This window comes from Labrus mixtus, chromosome 18, assembly GCF_963584025.1.
Source record: "Labrus mixtus chromosome 18, fLabMix1.1, whole genome shotgun sequence".
In the NCBI taxonomy this organism is placed as follows: domain Eukaryota; kingdom Metazoa; phylum Chordata; class Actinopteri; order Labriformes; family Labridae; genus Labrus; species Labrus mixtus.
In genome coordinates this window covers 5,019,941-5,041,207 of record NC_083629.1, presented here as the reverse complement: position 1 = coordinate 5,041,207, position 21,267 = coordinate 5,019,941, and the positions used below count along the sequence as shown (strand labels likewise).

At 41.9% G+C, this 21,267-nt stretch overlaps 1 protein-coding gene across 1 annotated transcript in view; it reads left to right on the top strand.

Annotated features, from left to right (window-relative positions):
• The window catches only part of eipr1 (EARP complex and GARP complex interacting protein 1), a 56,472-nt gene that overhangs the window by 13,296 nt on the left and 21,909 nt on the right, over positions 1-21,267 (top strand). The window contains exons 5-6 of the mRNA XM_061062699.1: positions 7,094-7,193; positions 16,301-16,437. Of these exons, the coding sequence (XP_060918682.1) occupies positions 7,094-7,193; positions 16,301-16,437 (237 nt within the window). The remainder of the gene's footprint in view (positions 1-7,093; positions 7,194-16,300; positions 16,438-21,267) is intronic.

Here is a 21,267-nt window from a genome sequence, read left to right as displayed (position 1 = left end):
CCCACAAAACACATCATCACTGTACAAACACCAAAATGGTCTAGTAAGAGCCACACCTCCAGATTCCATTCCTGTTGTGAAGGTTGGATCTGGATATATAGTTAAAGATCTGAGTCTTTTAGGAAGGCAAAAAAAGTAAGCCCATCTTTTAATCCAGTTACATGATTTTCAGACTGTGTTGCTGTGATTCAAACATCCCATAATGCAGCACCTTGTACCTTATTTCATTTCGGAGTCCTCTGAAAAACTTTGGCAGACACTTGTGTGTTTGATATTCCCACCTAAAACACAGAAACAAAAAAAGGCTTACAGGCAGTGTTATCACGAGATTAGACATCCTCAAACTAAAGAAGAGCCATTTAGAAACAGTGAGCGCAGAAGACACAGGAGAGGACAGATGGAAACGTTGTCCTCCTGAAAATGAAACTACCCACACTCTGCACACCGCTACGATCTCCCACTCTCTCCCTGCATCTCTCCTCCATATGGGTGTTTTTATTTCTCTTCCTGGCTCGGAGTATTGACTGGTTCACATCTCAGATGGTAGTCTCGGCCCGTTCCCCTTTTGTCTTACAGTCGGAGCTGCTGTGCACAAAGCCTCGCCATAATTCACCGCTGATGAGAATGAAAATCAATGGTCATTCCCCCTTTTTAGCGCGCCGTTCATCGGCTGGCACATGATTGTAATCATTTTTGGAGGCGCCAATCAGTTAGCCCCGATGCATACTGTAGCAGGTGTCTGCGAGGGAGAGATAAAGATGGAGAGGAGGAGTGAGGAAGCAAGAGAGAGAGAGAGAGAGAAGGAGAAACTCACAAAAAAGAACTCAAGAGAGGAGAGGAGAGATTGCATTTGTGCGGTTTGCTGTGTTTTTTTTGTGCTTGTGTGCGTGGAAAGAGGAGGGTTTTCTATTTGCAGGGGTGCACCCATGTATGTGCACTTAAACCGTGTGTGTGTGTGTGTGTGTGTGTGTGCGTGTGTGTGTGTGTGTGTGTGTGTGTGTTTTTGTGTGTCAGAGGGCAGGTCAAGCAAGGCTGCTGGGGAAAGATTGATGGCTCTGGGATCCACCATCTTAGCACCCTCAGAGCTATAACCCTCACAAGGGCACCATACTGTGTGTGTGTGCGTGTGTGTGCGTGCGTGTTTGTGTGTGCGTGTGTGTGCGTGTGTGTGCGTGTGTGTGTGTGTGTTTGGTGGGAGTGTGTGTTTCGGTGCTGTGAAGCCTGTAGCCTATGCTGTGCACTATTGGCTCCCCTAGATGGATGGCTTTGGTCTGCTGCCCACCTCCTCTATTTCTCTATGACACAAACACACACACACACAAACACACACACACACACACACACACACACACACTATCTCTCTCTCTCTCTCTCTCTCTCTCTCTCAGATAATACTGGCAGCTTGTACCAGTCTGAGTATGTGTGAATGTTTGTGTGTTGAGCAGACAAAGAGTAAAGCGATTGGATATCGTATTCTTATGAGGCTTTTGTCTGTTTAACGTGTGTTTGTGTGTTTGTTCACCTGTCCGTGTGTGTGTCCGTGTGTGTGTCCGTGTGTGTGTGTGTGTGTATCCGTGTGTGTGTCCGTGTGTGTGTCCGTGTGTGTTTGTGTCCACTCTAGCGCGTCTGCCCGTGTGTATGTGTATCCTGCATCCTTCATTTGTGTGTTATCCGGTGGCTGGTGTCCCTCCACTCCTGCTAACAATAACACTTTCTCCTTCCTCCAAATCCCCTCATTGTTTGGGTGGGCAAACATTTGAGCCTCTGTCCCGTTGTGAGGCGTGCTCTGAATGGAAATTTGTTGCAAAATACACCCGAAAGAAAAAAAAAAAAAAAATGGGTTAAACACAAAAGGGGAATATCTGTTTTTTGGTGCTCATGTGTGTTTACTCCCTCCTTTTTTTTTTCTTCTTCCCTCACTTGGGTTGATCAAATCGATTCATGGTGAGCCATTTGAGCCAATCAGGGCTTTAGGCGGGATTGTAAAGTTGGAGGCACGGGAGAGATATTCTGAAGTGTGGTGTGTCAGCAGGGTGCAAAAGGTGTCTGTGTGTGATTTAGTTTTCTTTTTCACACACACACACACACACACACACACGTAAATGCAGCGCATTATTGTGCAGCCTTTTCAAGTGAACGTCTCAAAGTCTGGCTGTAGAGTCTGTGTAGTCCTGTGGAGAGAGACGGATCTTTGCCTTTTGTTGTGTGTTTTGTCCTGGACATCCAAAGTGTGTAGAACCATTTCTTGCTGATCACTATGAGTGATTTTCACTGTGAGGGTCCCAATCAATTGTACCCCAGTAGCGGGTTCTCACACAAACACACTTAGCTGAAAGTTTGTGTGTGTGATGGGGGATTCAGACGATCATAGGGCCTTTTCAACCACAGCTTACAACACTGATGGAGGCGTTACTCCTGATGTTTGCAGCTCTGGGGGGGTTTTCCTCCAAGGCCAGCAGGTTCTGATGACATTTTTTTGATAAGGTTTGGTGGAGGGCATCAAGGAAAATTCAAATGTATTTGTATGTAACAGTTTGTGCAGTTTTGTAATTGTCTTCTTAAGTTGAAGTGTGATAGAATTTTAACCTCTCCCAGTATTGAACCTTTTTGTGTTGCCTTTAAACATGTCTTGGTTGCTTTAAGGTTTTATTTGCCACGTTTTATGTAGATGTCCAATTGGAGTTGATGGTAAATGATCAAGAAAGATCAAGAAAAAGAGTTACTGACTGCTTCAAAATGGTGTGAAAGAATGGTCATTATACCCATCCCTCCACCAATCAGGCAAAATGTAATGGCTACTGAGTGAGGAGGCATTGTTTCAAATCATTTTCTTATTTATTGGGATTAATTTTTTGCGATACATTTATTGCAAATGCTAATATCACGATAACAATAATTGGGATTAGTTGCACTGGCCTCGTTGACATGGTCACAAATCCTCTGCATCTGCCTTCCACATGGAGCACCTGTGTGTGCATAGATTTGAGTTTGTATGCTTGTTTTCATTCACTTCGACAAGTGCATCTCACAGAGAGCACTTTGTGAGGCCAACCACAGGACTGACAGCTCTGATCGCAAGTGGAAAGTTGACTTTAGTATGGCCTTAACAAATTAAATAAGACCCTGTTGTTATACTGTACATGATCCTTATTCTTAACCCAAACACCACTACAAACTGAACGCAAGAAAGCAGAAATGCACTCCTGAAAAAAATAAAATTCAAGCTTCCTCTCACATACTAAAACATACTGCCCTTGGGGTCCCCGTATCCCAGCTTAAATCTCATCCAGACGGAAGAGAGACACACAAATACCCTCACGCACACACTTTGTTTGTGTTAGCTGTTGTATTTGTACAAGACAGGCTTGGATTAGACTCATATGGATGCAAAGCACAGTAAAGCGGGGGGAGCAATCTGATGAGCGAGAGGCATAGAGAGAGACAAAGAGAGAGAGGAGTGCATCTGTGTACCAGACTTAGATATATGGGGCTATAAAACCTCCATAGCTCTCCCCAACAATATTTACATACCACTCCAGTATCCAGAGTGCCAGTGTGTTGCAGAGCTCAAGGTCAAATGCACATAACTTATATTCTTTAATAAGAGAGGAAGGAAAAGTGAGATACTGTACAGCCTCCTTTCCCCTCCGTTGAATGAATTAATTTATACTATAGGGAAGCATACTGTGCGTTAATCCCAGAGTGCTGAGTATATTTTAATTGGTCCTATGGTGTACCGATTTATATGTCATGGAGTGTGTGAGTGTGTGAGAGAGAAAGGTGGTATGTGACATGTTGCAGTGTCCATCGATAAGTGAGCTGCCAAGTCGTGTGTGTGTGTGTGTGTGTGTGTGTGTGTGTGTGTGTGTGTGTGTGTGTGTGTGTGTGTGTGTGTGTGTGTGTGTGTGTGTGTGTGTGTGTGTGTGTGTGTGTGTGTGTGTGTGTGTGTGTGTGTGTGTGTGTGTGTGTGTGTGTGTGTGTGTGTGTGTGTGTACTGGTATTAATCATGTCGTGGGGACATACATGTGATCACTCTGTCACACTTTGGGGACTTTGCTAAACCGTTGTGTGTTTTTTTCTTGAATAAAGTTCAAGGTTAAAGTCAGGAGAACATTTGCTGAAGTGATCACTTCTTAATTCACTGAATACTACAAAACTTCAAATTAAAGCCCAACCCAATTTAAGGCTCAGTCCCTTTTAATAGCCTGGTCTTGTTGCACGTGCACTATGCATTGACTGCTGATTAGTTAGGAGATCAAAAATAAGTATAAAAAGCAGCAAGACAAAAAAAATTAAGATGAACTTCAGCGTCTGTCCAAGACAGAAATAAAGAACAATGATAGATCGCTTCAGTGAGTGACTGGAGGGACGGGGAGGACTCGCCTGCTTGAGCTTAGAGATGGAAATAAAAGTTTAAATTATGAAAAAATGTTTTAAGGCTAACATAAATGCTTTAAACTGCTAAAGACATTCTGATATGTGACAGTGTGCACCATGCTGTTAGTTCTTGCATTGTGTTCAATATTGCAGCTAACCAAAAACAAATGTGCCCAACTTCATTGAGTGATCATGTCCAAGTTAAATAGATGTTTCCCAACATCCAGAACACTCTCATATGCAGATAGAGGGTGAACAGAGCACATTAGGGTCCCCTCTCAGGTTAGGATACAATTCCAGGTAATGATTGTAAGTCACTGTGGAGGCCTCCATATAGTGAAAAAAATGTGTTCTTTATGTATCATTTTATTTAGCCCAAGCTTAAGAAAGAAGAAGCTGTCTCTCAGCAGTTGTGAATATTGGGCCCTTATTAATCCTCCCCCTCCTCCTCCCCTCCCCCACCCGATGGCTCTGCATATTTATTGAATTTAAACCACAAGCAAACTGTTATTTTATTTCCCTCCATCCTTTTTTTTCTGTCATTTCTTTTATCTCCAGCAAACACTCACCTTCCTCAGCACACACTGGCATTATAGCGGCTTCTTCAAGTTGACAAACGAGGGAACGAAAATGGAGTTGTCTAATTAATGAACTCTTTAAATAAATGGCATCATTTCGTAAACCTCTAATGACAGCAGCTTTAATGCTTTGACAGGCTCAGAAATCCAAACTCTTAGCCTGACCGCGTCTGTGCTGTCGTGACATTTTACCCCCTTTAACCCAAATAAGACAGATTTTTTCTTGAGCTAAAACGTCACACCAGATCAAAACCTTAAGAAGCATATAGCAGCTTTTTCAGACCAAGGTTATGTTTAGCTTAGTGCTGGGTCTCTCGCTGCACTGACATATTGCTTTTAGAGTTGACAGGGCTCTGAGTTAAAAGCACCTCTTTCTCACTTGGGTTGTGTCCTCTTTCTTATCCCTTGTTGTTGTGTCTCTGCCTACATTTAGCTGCTCAGCCCATCCAAACTAAGAAGAACAAACAACAAACGCAGAAAAGTGTGTTGATCCAAGCAACACTGAGGGAATTATAAAGCAACAGTTTGGGCTCCTGAGCGTAAAGTGCGGCTCGGTCCCTGTGGCTTGTGCACAGAATACATGTTTTAAGTAGAGCGCACCGAAGAATCACAACTCCAAGAAGCATGCAGCAAGGAATCAATACTCTTTAGAAAGTAGTATGCAGGGAGGAATCAAAGCCAAGTATGCAGTAAAAGCTACCACTTCTTTAACACCACTGAGGCAGCCCTGCATCCCAATGCCGTGTTTGAACGCTGGATTGACAGAATTGGGCTGCTGGATTTGCCCAGAAATACCTTAAACTTACTGTGCTCAGCTCTGTTGTGTGATGATGTCAGTCTTTTTGGGGGCGATTAATGATTAGCTTTAGCCTAATTAGTGTAGCTTAAACTTGTTCTAGGTCAGATGTTATTTTTTAAAATTTAGCAATAATGTACAATCTTTGACTTATTTTTGCAACCAAGAACATTCTGACCAGTGGAAAATACATGTGGTGGAAAAATAGCCTAAATGTGTTGCACTGAAGTGAATGATTTACTAAACAACCACCTACATGCAAAAAAAGGATGAAGAGTGGGTTGTAAATTGCTGAGGATAATCACATTAAATTGTCTTCTTTCTGATTCTGATGTTAGTTTGTATCCTCTCTGTTTTGAGGCTCAGTTTCAACTACTAAACCATTTTTTTCTTTAGTTTATTTCAGGGCTTTTTATGCCTTCATCTTGAGATAAGGCAGTGAACAGAGTCAGAAATCTTAGGAGAGAGTGGGGAATGACATGCGGGAAAGGAGCCACAGGTGGGACCTGAAGCCGGGCCACCCGCTTGGAGGACAAACGCCTCCGTACATGGGTTGCGCGCACTAACAACTAAGCTACGGGCGCCAAACTAATCAATTTTCTTGATTTTTGAATGACAAATATAAAAGTCCCGGACAACCAACATTGTGTAATTTCTTCACAAAAATTGCAGGCAAGGTCCTGCACACTAATTAAATTGCACAAGCATGACGGCAACATTTTGACACAGAAGTGCTCTCTCACTCACCTGTGGCAGCATTTGGTTAAAAGATATGACTGAAGATGTGAAGCTAGGGTTCTTTAAGATGATATCGATCATTAAAACAACGGAGATCGTATAATTTTAAAACACATGACATCATAAAGTATCTAAGTATCAAAAAGTTTGACAACTTTACTACAAAGCACCCCAAGATGTAAGTGTAGCTTCATTTTAAAATCATGCTCTTTACAGTTTTTCATGGATTTGAAGGACTTTTTAATGAAGACTTCAAACTGGACATACAAGGCTATCAAACTCTTCATGCCCACCTGTACGATTAGCCACAGCCTTAACCTTCAACCTGTTTAAAATGTAATGTTTTAGTCGTTTCCTTGTTGACACTGTACATGCGGAATAAATTCCCAGACATGATCTGGATTTGCACACAGATGGTTAGACCTGTTTAGCTCTGCCTTTGTACAAGCTGCGCTGTATTTAGCGCTCATGTGAAATCCAATCGACAAGCTGCATTCTCCTCTGAGCCTTCATGTTATGCATGCAGGCTCATGCCAGTTTGACCAACATCTGTATTCTAATTGACTGTGACTTTGTGCTTCTGTGTGTCTTTGTGTATTAACAGCGTGCTGTGGGAGCCCATGGGGGACGGCAAGCGTGTGATTTCATTGGCTGATAACCACGCACTACTCTGGGACCTGCAGGAGAGCTCCACACAGGCCACAGTAAGACACACACACACACACACACACACACACACACACATACTGTACAACACAGTGCAATGCACAACACTCACACCATATCACACAATAGCTAACTCATTATTTGATAACAACCATATCGTCTTGGTGTTATCAGAAGCACACATCTGCCGCTCTATGCGACAACAGCAGAGTGTCCACTGTTCGTTCTGTCACACACACACACACACACACACACACACACACACACACACACACACACACACACACACACACACACACGGACAGTATCTGTGTTCTAGGCTGTGACCACTTTAACATTATTCTGGTCAAGTCTCTCCCACAGTGATAGTAATAGTTTTGTTTTATAAGTAATAGAAAAGTCATTTATCGTATCTCTTTCCACAGTTCACTAGAGTATAGTGCGTCCAGTGTCTTAGATTGTGTTTCTTATTAAATGTACGGACGTTGCACAACCTGGCAATCTGTATCTGGACACTCTCATGCCTCTATATGATCATTGAACATCCCATTAAGACACCCTCACTAAACTGTTACCAGAATAAGCTTCTATTAGAGGATTTCCAATGCGTGACTAAATTTAGTTCATAATGGGGCCGTGCTCAGGAGTCAAAAGTTCAGGAGTGACTGGGACACAGTTAGCAGAGCTGTATGCGGCACATAGACACTACGAGTACTGCGGCTTCTGCACAGCTTTATTGAAAATAAAATGAAGATTTTTGGGGAACAAGAACATGGAGTCAAGGGACATTTATCATTGTTTATTAATGTTCACAACACAATGTTTCTCAGTGGTTCTCCTAACTAGTTTATAAAAAAGGCTGAGATAAAAAGACAGAGTGTGCAAAAGAGATGAAAGCCTTATGCATAAAAGGGAAAAGTAAGTAGGCGGAGAACCGAAATAAAACTAAATTAGATAATAGGATCATCTTGGTTGAGGTGTATCGTATTTATGAAACAAACAACATTGTGTCACAGCCTTGTTCTGTGTTGTGCAAAAATTGCTCTTCAAACACAAGAGGTTTTTTTCATGTCTTTGGTCTTATTTGCCGAATTTGGAGTTCCTCACATTCAATGGAAATTTTAAGGATAAGGCTTAAAAGGCACTTTTCATGTCCTAGTGTTGATACCAGCATTTTAAACTTTGATATAATACTAGTGAAAATAAAACAATATCGATACCTTTTTTGATATCAGAAATCCTTGACACACAATATATTTGCGTATTTCATGTTTTTAATCAGCAAATCTTGCAGGCAAACTCCTTCACTACCAAAACAATACAGATGATTTTTTTTTTCATATTTGACAGTGTTCTCTTTGATTGGCTCTTTGCAGCTTTTGGTTAAACATGAGTGATTTTTGCTAATGCCTAACCTGCAATGAGGATGTAATTGCAATGTGTTGTGCAGCCCTAATTAAAACAGAATAAGGAAAGGGACCAACGGTTCTAAGTTTTCATAGAGCCAAACTCGTGTCTGCATTCATACCGTCTTAAGTACACATTAGGGGCTTTTAAGAGGTAAGAAAAAGAATGGATCACCATGTAACTAGCCTGTTTAAGTACTTTTGGTCAGTTCCTGTGTAGTTTTTGTCCTTCCTAATACAAGGTGAAGAGGCTCTTCACTTTAAATTCCCCGGCACCAACCTTCCGGCTCTGCAATTAAAATGCCCATTATGCATTTAAAGTCTGAATGTAATGGTGTGTTTCAGGTGTGCATGTGTGCAGGGAAAAGTAATAGAGTTGTGGAGTGTGTGTGTGTGTGTGTGTGTGTGTGTGTGTGTGTGTGTGTGTGTGTGTGTGTGTGTGTGTGTGTGTGTGTGTGTGTGTGTGTGTGTGTGTGTGTGTGTGTGTGTGTGTGTGTGTGTGTGTGTGTGTGTGTGTGTGTGTGTGTGTGTGTGTGTGTGTGTGTGTGTGTGTGTGTGTGTGTGTGTGTGTGTGTGTGTGTGTGTGTGTGTGTGGTTCCATTAGAGGCGATGAGTGAAGACAACTATAGATGGCTCATTGGTAATTCATGCGCTTGTTGAGGCACACATACAGGGCAGGCAGGTCATATTCCTTATAGATACGAGTGTGTGTGTGTGTGTGTGTGTGTGTGTGTGTGTGTGTATGTGTGTGTGTGTGTGTGTGTGTGTGTGTGTGTGTCAATGCATGCATGTGTGTTCATTTGACGTCACTCAGCTGATGCATTGAAAATCTCTACTCGCAGTTTGGATGAATGCACCCACACACACTCTCTCAATCTTCCACTAGCTGTGTCGATGTGGGTCTGCAGGGGACATTCTCTGTTAATTGATTATTGGTTCTCATTCACATTAAGCAAGGTTAAAATTACAAAGGGTTGTATTTTTGATCATTAAACGTCATCCAAGTTTGACAAAAAATGGAACACAAGGTTTTTTCATTCTTTAAATGAATCTTTTGAAAAACTCCTTCAACCAAACAAAAAATATCCATTCAGACACTTAGGAAACGTAATCAGGCCCAGCAGGTAAGTCTGTGTCCTTATGTTTTTAGACACAGTGAAGCAGGAGCTTTTAAAAAAATATCAGCGGTCATTCTTTGAGTGCAAAAAAAACTGGAGTTCCTACTGTCCACTTGAGTCTTGCTTTAAAAGCTCCAGACGTCACATACACACCCATGTTTGACAGTAGAAATAAACATGTTCACAGCCTAATGCCGTTATGCATAATTAAAGGTGTGGGTGCAAAGAGTCAGCTGTTTAAATGACACCCTTAATAACTTCTGCTTGTTTCAAGGAGCAAATAAAAGTAAGCTATTCAGATTGTAAAGCATTTTAGCACTGTAAGAACAAAAAGCGGAACAGCCCCCCTGATTAGCTCCCTTGTTGTATTTACTCCTGCAAGGTAGCATGAAACATATTCTAGTTAAATTAATAAATTGTGGAGAGGTACACAATGTTCCAGGGTGGCTGAAGAGTCAGCCACTTTCATTTAAACATCTCCTTCAACCAACATTGACTCCTTTTTTGCCTTGTGTTCATGGAAAATCGCTTCAAGCTAGCGTTGTTCCATCTGTGCTGTGTGCTGACACACTCCATCTCTTTTGGCAAAATGAAGTTTGGGAAAGTTTTGTTACAGCTCTAAAATATGTTAAAATAATAACTACATGCACACAGACCTTCTCTTTGAGTTACATATACATCACATGTTGTGCATCATTGAGAAACCATGACGGGAATGCGCACTATAATAATCCATAATTCATACATTCATGAATATTACAAACACCTTTACACGTCATGAACTGCATGTTCACAATGAGGTGAGTGTGTGAACTACGCGAATCCAACGTTTGCGGGGAAGTAAGTTGAAGAAAAAAAGCGGGATTTAAATTTTTGAAAATCCAGATTTTACACAAAACTGTTTTATTGATAGAAATGATTTATCGTCCAGATCGACAAAAACTAAATACTTTCCTATTAAAGCGGTTTAAATCAGAGATTTAAGTACAAACATAAAATTAACTTCACAACACAATGACAAACATATATGAACTGGGCTATGTCTTTATAGGAAACCATAAAAGTGACCCTCTGCTTTCCTGAATCCAGAGGGAGACCAGACAAACAGATGTGCACATGTGCAGATGTGCTGTGTTATTGCGGATACTCGTATCATTAAAATTATGAAATGATTTGCTCAGCCTTAATGTGAATAACAAATGGATTTATAGCCCTCATCCTAGGTGGCTGCTCCGTTTCTCAGTGCATGTATCTGTGCATGTTCTCCAGGTAATCAATTCACTGTGTGTGTGTGTGTCTATGTGTGTGTCCTGTGCTGTGACCCCCATGTGAGGTTGAGAAGGACCACCCGGGGGGGGGGGGGGGTTGTTGTTGATTCCATCCTCTGACTCCGACACTGGACGACACAGCGATTAAGTCCTTCATCAAGAGAGGAGAAGAGCTGGTGGAAAGTAATGGTGGGAAAGAAGCGTAACGAGCACGGGAAGATGGAGGGAGGACGGAGGAAAAAGAGGGAGCGATAGAGGGGCCTGACTGATTAAAAAGATGGAGATTAGCAGGGAGGAAGAGGGAGATACGGATGAGGGAAGAGAGTGGGCTTGATGAGGAGAGAGGGAATGAAAAAGAGGAGAAAGAGCTTGGCAGCCAAGACAAATTCCTCCAGTGCTGATGAGAATGCTAATCTCCTTCTCTCCCTCCCTCCTTTCATCCCACTCTCCTCTCTCCCGTTCCCTCTATCTGTCAGAGGGTGATGTGTTCATCCCAAGCCGTGTCCAGCTGCAGTGTGGATGCGTCTCTCTCTCTCTCTCTCTCTCAAGGGCCAGAACGAGATTAGTGTGTGTGTTTGCACGAGTGTGTGTATGCATATATAAGAGAGGATCATGTACATAAGCGTACCAGTGTGCATTGTTTGAAGGAAGATTTGTGTGTGTGTGTGTGTGTGTGTGTGTGTGTGTGTGTGTGTGTGTGTGTGTGTGTGTGTGTGTGTGTGTGTGTGTGTGTGTGTGTGTGTGTGTGTGTGTGTGTGTGTGTGTGTGTGTGTGTGTGTGTGTGTGTGTGTGTGTGTGTGTGTGTGTGTGTGTGTGTGTGTGTGTGTGTGTGTGTGTGTGTGTGTGTGTGTGTGTGTGTGTGTGTGTGTGTGTGTGTGTGTGTGAGAATGTGCAAGGCTCATCAATTAGAATCGCTGGTGGAATTGAGTGAGAACATCTCCGCCGGCTGAAAGCACACCCACATACCTTGTCCGGCACATCTGCTAACACACACACACACACACACACACACACACACACACACTCTCTCTCTCTCTTCCAGAGTCTAGAGAAAGCATAAATGCAAGGCGATTTGACAGATAGCTTTACATTAGCGCCGCTTGTGTCCTAAATGAATACGTCCCCTAGTGTTGTGTGTACTGCCTTGTTAGGGCCCCTAATTTGGTTAGTGCACTAATAAAGCTGGGAACCTGGGATGCACGAAGCTCCGACTCCGCTGTAGCGCGTCTGCAAGGGGGAGAGAGTTTGTTGAGCTTGGAGTTCACAGAGCTTCTGTTCTGTCAAGAGGAAGTCGAGAGGATTCGATCAGATGAATTCAGGGATGAAAGCAAATGTGGCAAATGAGTCACTGGAAAAAAACCAGAAGTGTGTTGGTTTGTTGGTAGTTTCTTTTATCTGTGAGATTGTTGGTGGAGACCTCTCTGTATATTTCAGCTTCTGGTACAAACCTCCTAAGGGATACCACTTTAAATAACAGCTTCAGCTGAGCTTGCAGCCCCCAAAGCATTATAGAGAAAAACACCTTAGGTCATGGGAAGCTGCTCTATTCTGTTTGTTTCTGCCTGATTTTAGTTCTGGATCAGACAGTTTTGGATAAGAGGAGACCTCTGTGGATTTTTGATTTCTAGACAAAAAGCTTCAACCTAAAAACAAGCTGAGCACTGGGGCGCTGATGGTCTAGCGCAGGGGTCTCCAACAGGTAACTCGGGAGCTACAGGTAGCTCGCGGGCAGGTTTTCAGTAGCTCATCTATAGGTTGACTGACTGTGTTAAAAATAAAAATAAATCTGACTACAGTAAATGCACCTCTTCCCACTATTCATGTATTTGGCCCATAAAAACAAGTGTAAAGTAGTAATGTTTTATTGGACATTGATGTGAATTTTCAGCGACATAGCTTACTATGTGGCACAATAAGAAGTGTAAAATATTCACATTTTTTTCTTGGACCTTGATGTGAATTTAAGATTATTGATAAGCATTGGCTAATTGCAATTTCCCACGTGTACAAACGGTAGCTTAATTCAGCTGATGTGTGCTATGTAAATAAATGCAAGAGATTTGATGCAAGTAGCTCTTGACCACTTTCATTTTTTTCAAAATAGCTCTCAGATGAAGAAAGGTTGGAGACCCCTGGTCTAGCGGTTAATTCATGCCCCATGTACGGAGGCTATTGTCCTCCAGGCGGCTACGAGTCCGACCTACAGCTCCTCTTCCGCATGTCTTTACCCGCTCTCCTGATTTTCCACTATAGCCACGGTCTATCTGAATAAAGACTAAAGCCCAAAAATTGATCTTGAAGAAAATAAAGCTCAGCACTTATGAAGAAGTCAGCTGCAGCTCAGCTCACAGCCCCTAAAGCCCCTAAAAGAGAACAAGAGAAAAATCTGACTTTTAACCTGAAACTGCTTGATTCAGTGATTTACACTTTTTTTACAATTTGAATCAACAGATCTGTTCATTTTGGAGAGGAGCGGACTTCTGCGTATAATTCAGCTCCCGGGACAAAAAACTTTGTGAATGACAAACTTTCAAGCATCAATTTGAGATTGAGTTTGTGCATTTTAAACCATGCCTTTGTTGCATGTAAAGGAACTTTAAAAAGTGCAGATATTCGATCAACAGAATGGAGGTTAACAAGGATTTCTACTGATAAATCCAATGAGGGACTTCTAGGAGGCAGGCTTAAAGAAAGACTTGTACAAAAAAGTTGTCTAACTGGTGTTTATAAGTGGTATAAATCATGAGAATTGAGTTTGGGCTGAAACGGCCAACAAAAGGAGAGGATTGAACCGTAGAAAAATCATTTGAAAAACATTTATAGCCTCACAGTTGCGCACATGAAAAGTGTCAGAATTAGTTGTGAAAAACTGGAGGACAGAGCTTACTTTCTAAGCTGTGGTCACACTGTGGTCATATGAAAAAAAAGGGATAATCTAATAAATGACACAAAGGCCACAGTGAAAAACCTTACCCTCTCCTTGTCCCATTTTTTTAAAGACCCCCCCTTTCTCTGCTACCTCGCTTCAGCTTCTTTTATTTTGACTCTTTTTCTATCGTCCCATTCATCCCGCATCCCTGCTGTTCTGTCAGCCTGTCGCTCTCTCTCTCTCTACCTCTCTCTCCCTTTCTCTCTCTCGCTCTCTGTCCTCTCCAGCTGAAATAATGAGAGTGTACCAGGGAGCTGCGCGGTGACGGGGCGATCGATGATCCCTGCTCCAACAGGCAGAGACGCGGGAGAGAAGGAGAGGGAGGGAGGGAGGGAGAAATGGGAGACGGAGAAAGATGAGGATAAAAACCTGCAGATAGTCAGGGAGCAGAGAAAAATGGGACATGCATGATGCTGCTTTTTAAAAATGTTTGATGCATCATAGTTAAAGGGAGAGATAACCATTTCCAAAGCCGGCCTGCTGAATTAATTGGATTCCATTTTTAAAGTAGCTTGATGAAGTGATATGCTTTATAATTCAAATTCCTTGAAGTGTTTTGACTTTGATTAATTTCCCCGTCATTGTTGCCCTGTGAAATAAACGTAGCGGGTTTGATAAACATCTAATGACAGCATGCCGTCTTGTTTGAAAAGTCTTGAATGTTCCAATTTCACCTAAAAGCTTTTCAGCTAGATTAGCTGCTCTAATTGTGGGAATTATTTTCAGAAAAATGTTTTTTTTTTGTAATACCTGAGACATTATAACAATCAGGGCTATAGTGTGATGCAGCTTCAAACAATTATAATTCCTAAATCCTTTAAAGGCTGATCTCTGACCCCTCAGCTGATCCATAAGTTACTCTGAGCGATTTATTGTCTCGATCCGCAGCATGGGACCAATGAGGGCCAGAGGTCAGGAGATCTGCTGACTTAGCAGCAGGTTACACGGGACACGGGTTCATGCATTTGCCCCCTCCAGTACCCAAACTGATCATTCTGTCTGCTTTCATCCTGTGCTGCTGTTGGGAATTTGGCCTTTCACTAATACCTTAATAGTGCAAATGTGCAAAAAGAAAGAAAGTCAGCCTACAGGGTGAAGCAATGGTAGCTCTCTATGCTGAATAATGATCTGCATGGACAGTAAGATTAATCATGACAGAGTAGCATGAACAAGTTCTGTTATTCATCTCCCATGATTTGTTTGTGTTTAGATTTGCCATTTGTCGTTCGGTTGCTTTTGCCTCTTGATTCGAGCGGTACATCGAGCATATACATCAACTGAGACATTTAAAATGGTTTATCATTAAAGTGTTTCAGGCAGCCTTTGTCTCTGTATTTATCCCACCTGTTGATATCTTAATGACAGTGAAGGTACAAATCATTGAGCGGGACTAATTTCTGTCTTTTTATTTTGTATCACAAAGTGTTTGTTCCCTCCTTTGTGTAATTTAAGCTCCAACAAGGTTTTAGTGTCTTTTATTTGGAAAAAAAACTCTGAAGTGGGCGGCTGTGGCTCAGTAGGACGTCTCTCTCTGGGGGTTCGATCCCCAGCTCCTTGGGCAAGACACTTAACCCCGAATTGCTCCCTCTGCTTCATCAGTGGTGTATGAATGTGTATGAATGGGATTAGTTACTTCTGATGGTCACACAGCAGCCTCTACCATCAATGTGTGAATGTGTAGGTGTGAAAGTGTTTTGAGTAGTCAGAAGACTAGAAAAGAAATAAACAAACTCAAGTCCATTTACTATTTAAGAGTTCTCTTCTTATGCCTTTGTTTTTATGTCTGTAAAATTGTAGAATTTTAGTTCTCCAAGGAATTAAGAGGAAAAACCTTCAGCGTCAATATTTCCTATAGCAGTGACTGCTGTAGTCGAGGTGTCGGTTCTCTGACCTCCACCTCAGCGGCAAGGAAGTGTGGACAACAGGAACGCCAGGAAAACAAGGGAGAAATTGGCGAAAGTGACTGATTGATTGATTTACTGATTTTGAGAACAGTTCTCTCTCAATTTGTCTCAAGGAGTAACCCCCCCCCACACACACACACACACACACACACACACACACTGACACAGCAACTTGAGCTATCCTTGATAAAAAACACAAGGATTAGTGCATTTTTAAATGTCTTTAAACTGACTGAATCTAACCAGTTGATTGCAAACTTAGATATGTCAGAAGGACTGTGCATGCTTCAGCATGCTGCAAATCTGCATGCAGTTGGTGTGCCAGTAAGGTTCAACATACGAACTCAGAATCCGTCTGAACCATTGTAGTTTGGAGTGTGTCCTGCAGAGAAAATGACTTCTAATAATGCCTCATTATGCTGATTGAATGCACTGCGCTGCCTGAACCCGTCACAGATATTTAGATGAAAATCATGTCCCTGTGCAGAGATGCTAATGTAGGTGGTTCTGTCCTCTGCAGGTCTCCGGCACGGCCACCCTGGAGGGCAAAGGCCAGCTGAAGTTCACCTCCGGGAAGTGGAGCCCACATCACAACTGCAGCCAGCTCGCCACAGCCAACGACACGGCCATACGAGGATGGGACCTCCGCACCATGAGGTGAGCTCTGCTTCCTGGCGCTGCTGTGGAAAAGCAATCTCACATTTCATTCTGCAGATACATATTTTTTGTATTTTATTTAAACAACTTCTGATGAATGCTTTGGCACAAAAGAAACTGCTCTCTCGTAGGTAGTCCCTGAAAATAGAGGTTCTTTTTATTAACGCTGTTTAAGTGGATCTAAAAGAAGAAAGAACATGAGTGAGTTCAGCTATTGTAATTGCACTGGAAAGCTATCATCGTTTGCGTCATCATGTTGTACTTTTGTTGATGAAGTCTTTGTGTTATGTTATATGAAGTCTTTACATGGCTGATAATTTGCACCAACAAACTTCACAACAGGTTGTTGCTGGCTGTTTGCAAAGTCCTGTTTCTACACATCTAAACTTAAAACCAGAGCTGACAAAGTATCATTCCTTTTTTCATCAGCAGACTTAGAAACATTTCTTCCAGGTAGTTTTGTTTTGTACATTTTGTACTGAATGAAGTCCTTACATTACATGACATATGTGTGATGTGAAATGAGGAAAAAAAGGCTCTAGGAGATTATTTTTTTGCATTTTCCTGTCTGAACTGATCAAAAAATGAACATAAACCAAATTAGTTGGAGCCTAAATTAGAAATCTTACATATTAAATAAGATTTATTTTTTTTAGAGAGATTTTAGGGACATAAAGAAATTGAAGTAAACAATTCCACTGTGTTTGTCTGGCAGATGAAACTAAAAAAAAAACAGCTTTTCATCTTGTTCATTAAAGGAGATTCTACTGGTCCATATTTAAATACATACATCTAATGTTAGTATGTTGGATGTCCATACTAAACCTCGGAAACGTTTTTTTAAACTCAAGATACATAGTTGTTGGCGTAATCCCCGGACGTAGTTTCCTGCTTGGCCGAGACTTGGCCAGAACCTGACGTATTGAAGCAAAGCATGGAGCAAAGTTGTAGGACGTGCCTTTGCCCAAGTCCAAATAACTAATGTTAAGATACATTTGTTGAGGTTCCTGCATTCAAAAGTGTCTTAGATGAAAAAATATGTCAGATTTTTGCATTTTTTTAGATGTCGATGAAATTCCAATATTGTGCAGATTATAAGGCCAAGGCATTTTAAGAAAATCAGACGACATCACAAAAAGCAGTAATATATAATAATTGTCGTCTGGTAGACAGTGCTGAAGGTTTAATGGCCGTTGTTTCAGGGAGACTGTATTGATCATTTTTCTGAAATCTGGAGACCAAATAATTCTGTGGCAGCCAATAAGCCAGTGCCAGGAAAAGGAACGAGTGGTTTGATTGCATGGAGGCTGAAATATTAAAAAAGAAAAAGAAGATGAGAATTTGTTGCTACAAGCTTTGCCACTCAGCATTATTGCTCATACACCTGACTTAAAAACCAGTCTGATGTTTCTAACAGGCTGCTTACAGTCAGACTCATGTATGTTAAACTCTCACAGATTAACCATTTCAGCGTGTGTTTACATGTCATTACAAGATACTCCAGTGCAGTGCACAGAAATGTGTTTTTAATTCAACACATCACACTGAATGAAAACATTACAGGAGCGTTTTGACGGAGCTCACTCGATCCTCATCAGTCTTTCAGGTTTAGGAAAAGCCCCTAAACTCCAGTGAGCGACGTCTGTTTTATGTATATGTGTCTTATTCACATATTGAGTTATCCATTCAAAAATATCGTAACTGAATCATGTAAATGAATGCTAAGACAACTGCTGGGACTTTTGTTTTTCTGGAACTTGTGCCTATTTTCTTTGTAAATGCTGAAAGTGTTTATTGTCAATTCAGAAAACATGTATTTGCATTATTCTACGCAACACTGTTTAACCAACTTCAGGCATATTTATTTATCTATTTTTGTGTGCCTTTATTTGATAGAACAGTAGGTAAGGTAGGAAATTAGGAGAGAGAGTGGGGAATGATATTCTGGATAGGAGCTACAGGTCAGACTTGAACCTGGACCGTCCTCTGGGAGGCCATCAGCGCCCCAAACATTAAGAACCTTTCACATTATGAAAACAGACAGATTTAACTTTGGCATTCAGATTTTTTATCTACACTTTCTTGTTCAACAAGATTTAGCAGTGGTGGATAAAAGTCTACCGTGGTCCCAGTAGAAATATTCCTCATAGGTACAATAAAGGACAACTTGATAACTACAGTACTTATCAGACTGGAGTAGTTTCATTCCCTACGACTTCTACATCTGTAACACTTAATTATTCCAAGAAACATCTCGTCCAGAAACAAATCATTCCAGGGGCGCACAAACCCAAACCTCGACGCCCCAGAGCTGAACCACTAAGGATGAAAACTTCATAGGGACTAATTTTCCGTTGACTAAAAAAAAAAGTGGAGCAGGATTTATTTAACCCGGCTTAAAGCTGTCCCAAACCATGTGATGTGTGTGGCCCTTTTAAAAGTTCATCACATTCTTCAATTACAAAATTGACAGCTATTTTAAATGGCACTGAAATGTTTGTGTGCAAGGTGCATTACTCTGCAGGAAAATTGATTGTGGAGTCTGGCTTGCGTTAGCTAGGCTAGCACCACTAGCTTTCGGTTCTCCTTACAGGTTAAGGTCCTCATACCTGTGCTGAATGTGGTTGTCACATTGCTCAGAACTATGTGCTTCTATTTACCTGTGCTGCTCCTAAGAGATGCCATCAATCCACCGGGCTGGTTTACATCAGGGCAGAAGAGCTACAGCTCCAGCTAGTGGTGGGAAGCTGCATTACAGCTTAGACACAACATTTATCCAGCACTGACACCTTCATTAAGATATTAATAAATAGTTTAACTGAAAGTAATTGTGGTGCCAACTAGCAGGGGTGATGATGTTTGATTGTTTAGTTGACGTTCAGTTTCTGTAGTACCTGCAAGTGCACATTGTGCGATTTTTGATCCAAATTCTGAGATGTGAATCTGGCCAGAAAAAATGAAAATCTGCATCCAGGAACATCTGTCCTGCATAATGTTCTCTGAAATGCTCAGACCGGCAGAGGGGATTTCCTCTTGACTATTTCTGACATGTTTTGTCTGCCGTCCTCTTCTTCTTCATGAACATCAGCTTCTCCTCAGCTCATGATGAGGTGTGAGGCAGCAAACATTCCTGCTTGACATGGAGCATGTGTACTACCACACATTAACCTTGTAATTGCAGATTATCAGCTTCCCACCTTACAATCCTAATCTGTGTGTGTGTGTGTTGTGTTTGTGTGATGAGTGAGGTCAGCTCGTGTGTACATGCAGAGGAATACTAATCACCTTGCTATCCATCTGCGTGATAACGAGAACGTGCTGAAGAGATTGAGAGGGGTGCTGGTTGAAGGGGAGACAGAGTTTATACTAAGATGTGTATCACAGGCTGCGATAAGATAGCTGAATCATTGATATCACTCCTCGTCAGCCCCAGAACAAATTACAGAGTTCCTGCACGCTCCGTTTTGGCCGATGTCCTCCCGCTGTGCTATTTTGAAAGATGCAACAGTGCTGATTTAGCCGTCGGCACAAAGGGAAGGAGGGGGCGGCAGCACAGACCACAGTCTCAGCTCTGACATCACTGCAGACTGAAAGATAGACATGTGCATTATTTGAAACATATTTTCCTAAAATTGAGCTTGTGTCTTTGGAATATTTAGATCAACACACACATTTTTTTTAAAACAAAGTTATGTGGGTTTTAATATTTTTTATTCTGTGAAGGCTGAGTTCTTAAAAGGGTTGTCACATTTTTGGATACAACTACAGATCTTCATCATAGACTGTAAACATTAATGGATGAAGCCATAGTGACGTCACCCATCTGTTGGGGGCTTTGGAGTCCCATCGATGGCGGCCGCCGTTCTTGAAATCCTGTCTCAGCCTAACTTTCAGTCAACCTAACGACAGGCTGAGAGCTGAGGCGGGTTTTAAGCCTCCTGACAAACCGTTACACCAAAAACAGAAAACTAACAGAAAATATAATTTTCTGTAAAATAAGGATTTCTTTCTTTTCTTTATTTCTGATTACTTAAAAAATAAATCAAAAAGTGTAAAACCTCCATTGAAGCTATCAGATGAATGAGTCTCTGAAGCCTCTTCACTCCTTCAGTCCAAGGTTTTAGATCAGAATACACACCACGAGGGCATGGTGTGTATTCTTGTGTGTATGTGTTTGTGTTTGTGTGTGTGTGTGTGTGTGTGTGTGTGTGTGTGTGTGTGTGTTCATGCGTGCCATCCCAGCGCAAGTGTGAAGTGGTTGCGAATGGAAAGGTTGCAAGTGTGAATGAGCAGTGAGTCACGTTTGTGTGTTTCTGTTTGAGTAAGTGACTCGCATGTGACAAGTGGCCGTGTGTGCCGTGTGTTTGCGGTTTGCTGTGTGTACCTTTCTGCCTTTTGCGAATGTGTGTGTGTGTGCATGTGTGTGTGTGTGTGTGTGTGTGTGTGTGTGTGTGTGTGTGTGTGCATGTGTGTGCATGTGTGTGTTTGTGTGTGTGTGTGTGTGTGTGTGTGTGTGCATGTGTGTGTTTGTGTGTGCTCATGCCTCAACATAGATGCAGCCTGCCCGTGTGTGTGCGCTGGAGTTTGTGTGTGTGTCCAGTTGGCGTGGCAGCTGTGTGATGGCAGCCTCTCAGCACGCTCCGCTGCCTCCTCAGACGACCTCTGAGGTGTCCCCTCACACCCACACACACACAAACAAAGACACACATACACACATAAAAGTACACATGCCTCTCTCTCCTCTTTGCGTCTTTTCTATTATTCCTCTCCTCTTCTCTCTCCTCTCTCCTCTCTCCTCTCTCCTCTCTCCTCTCCTCTCTCTCCTCTCCT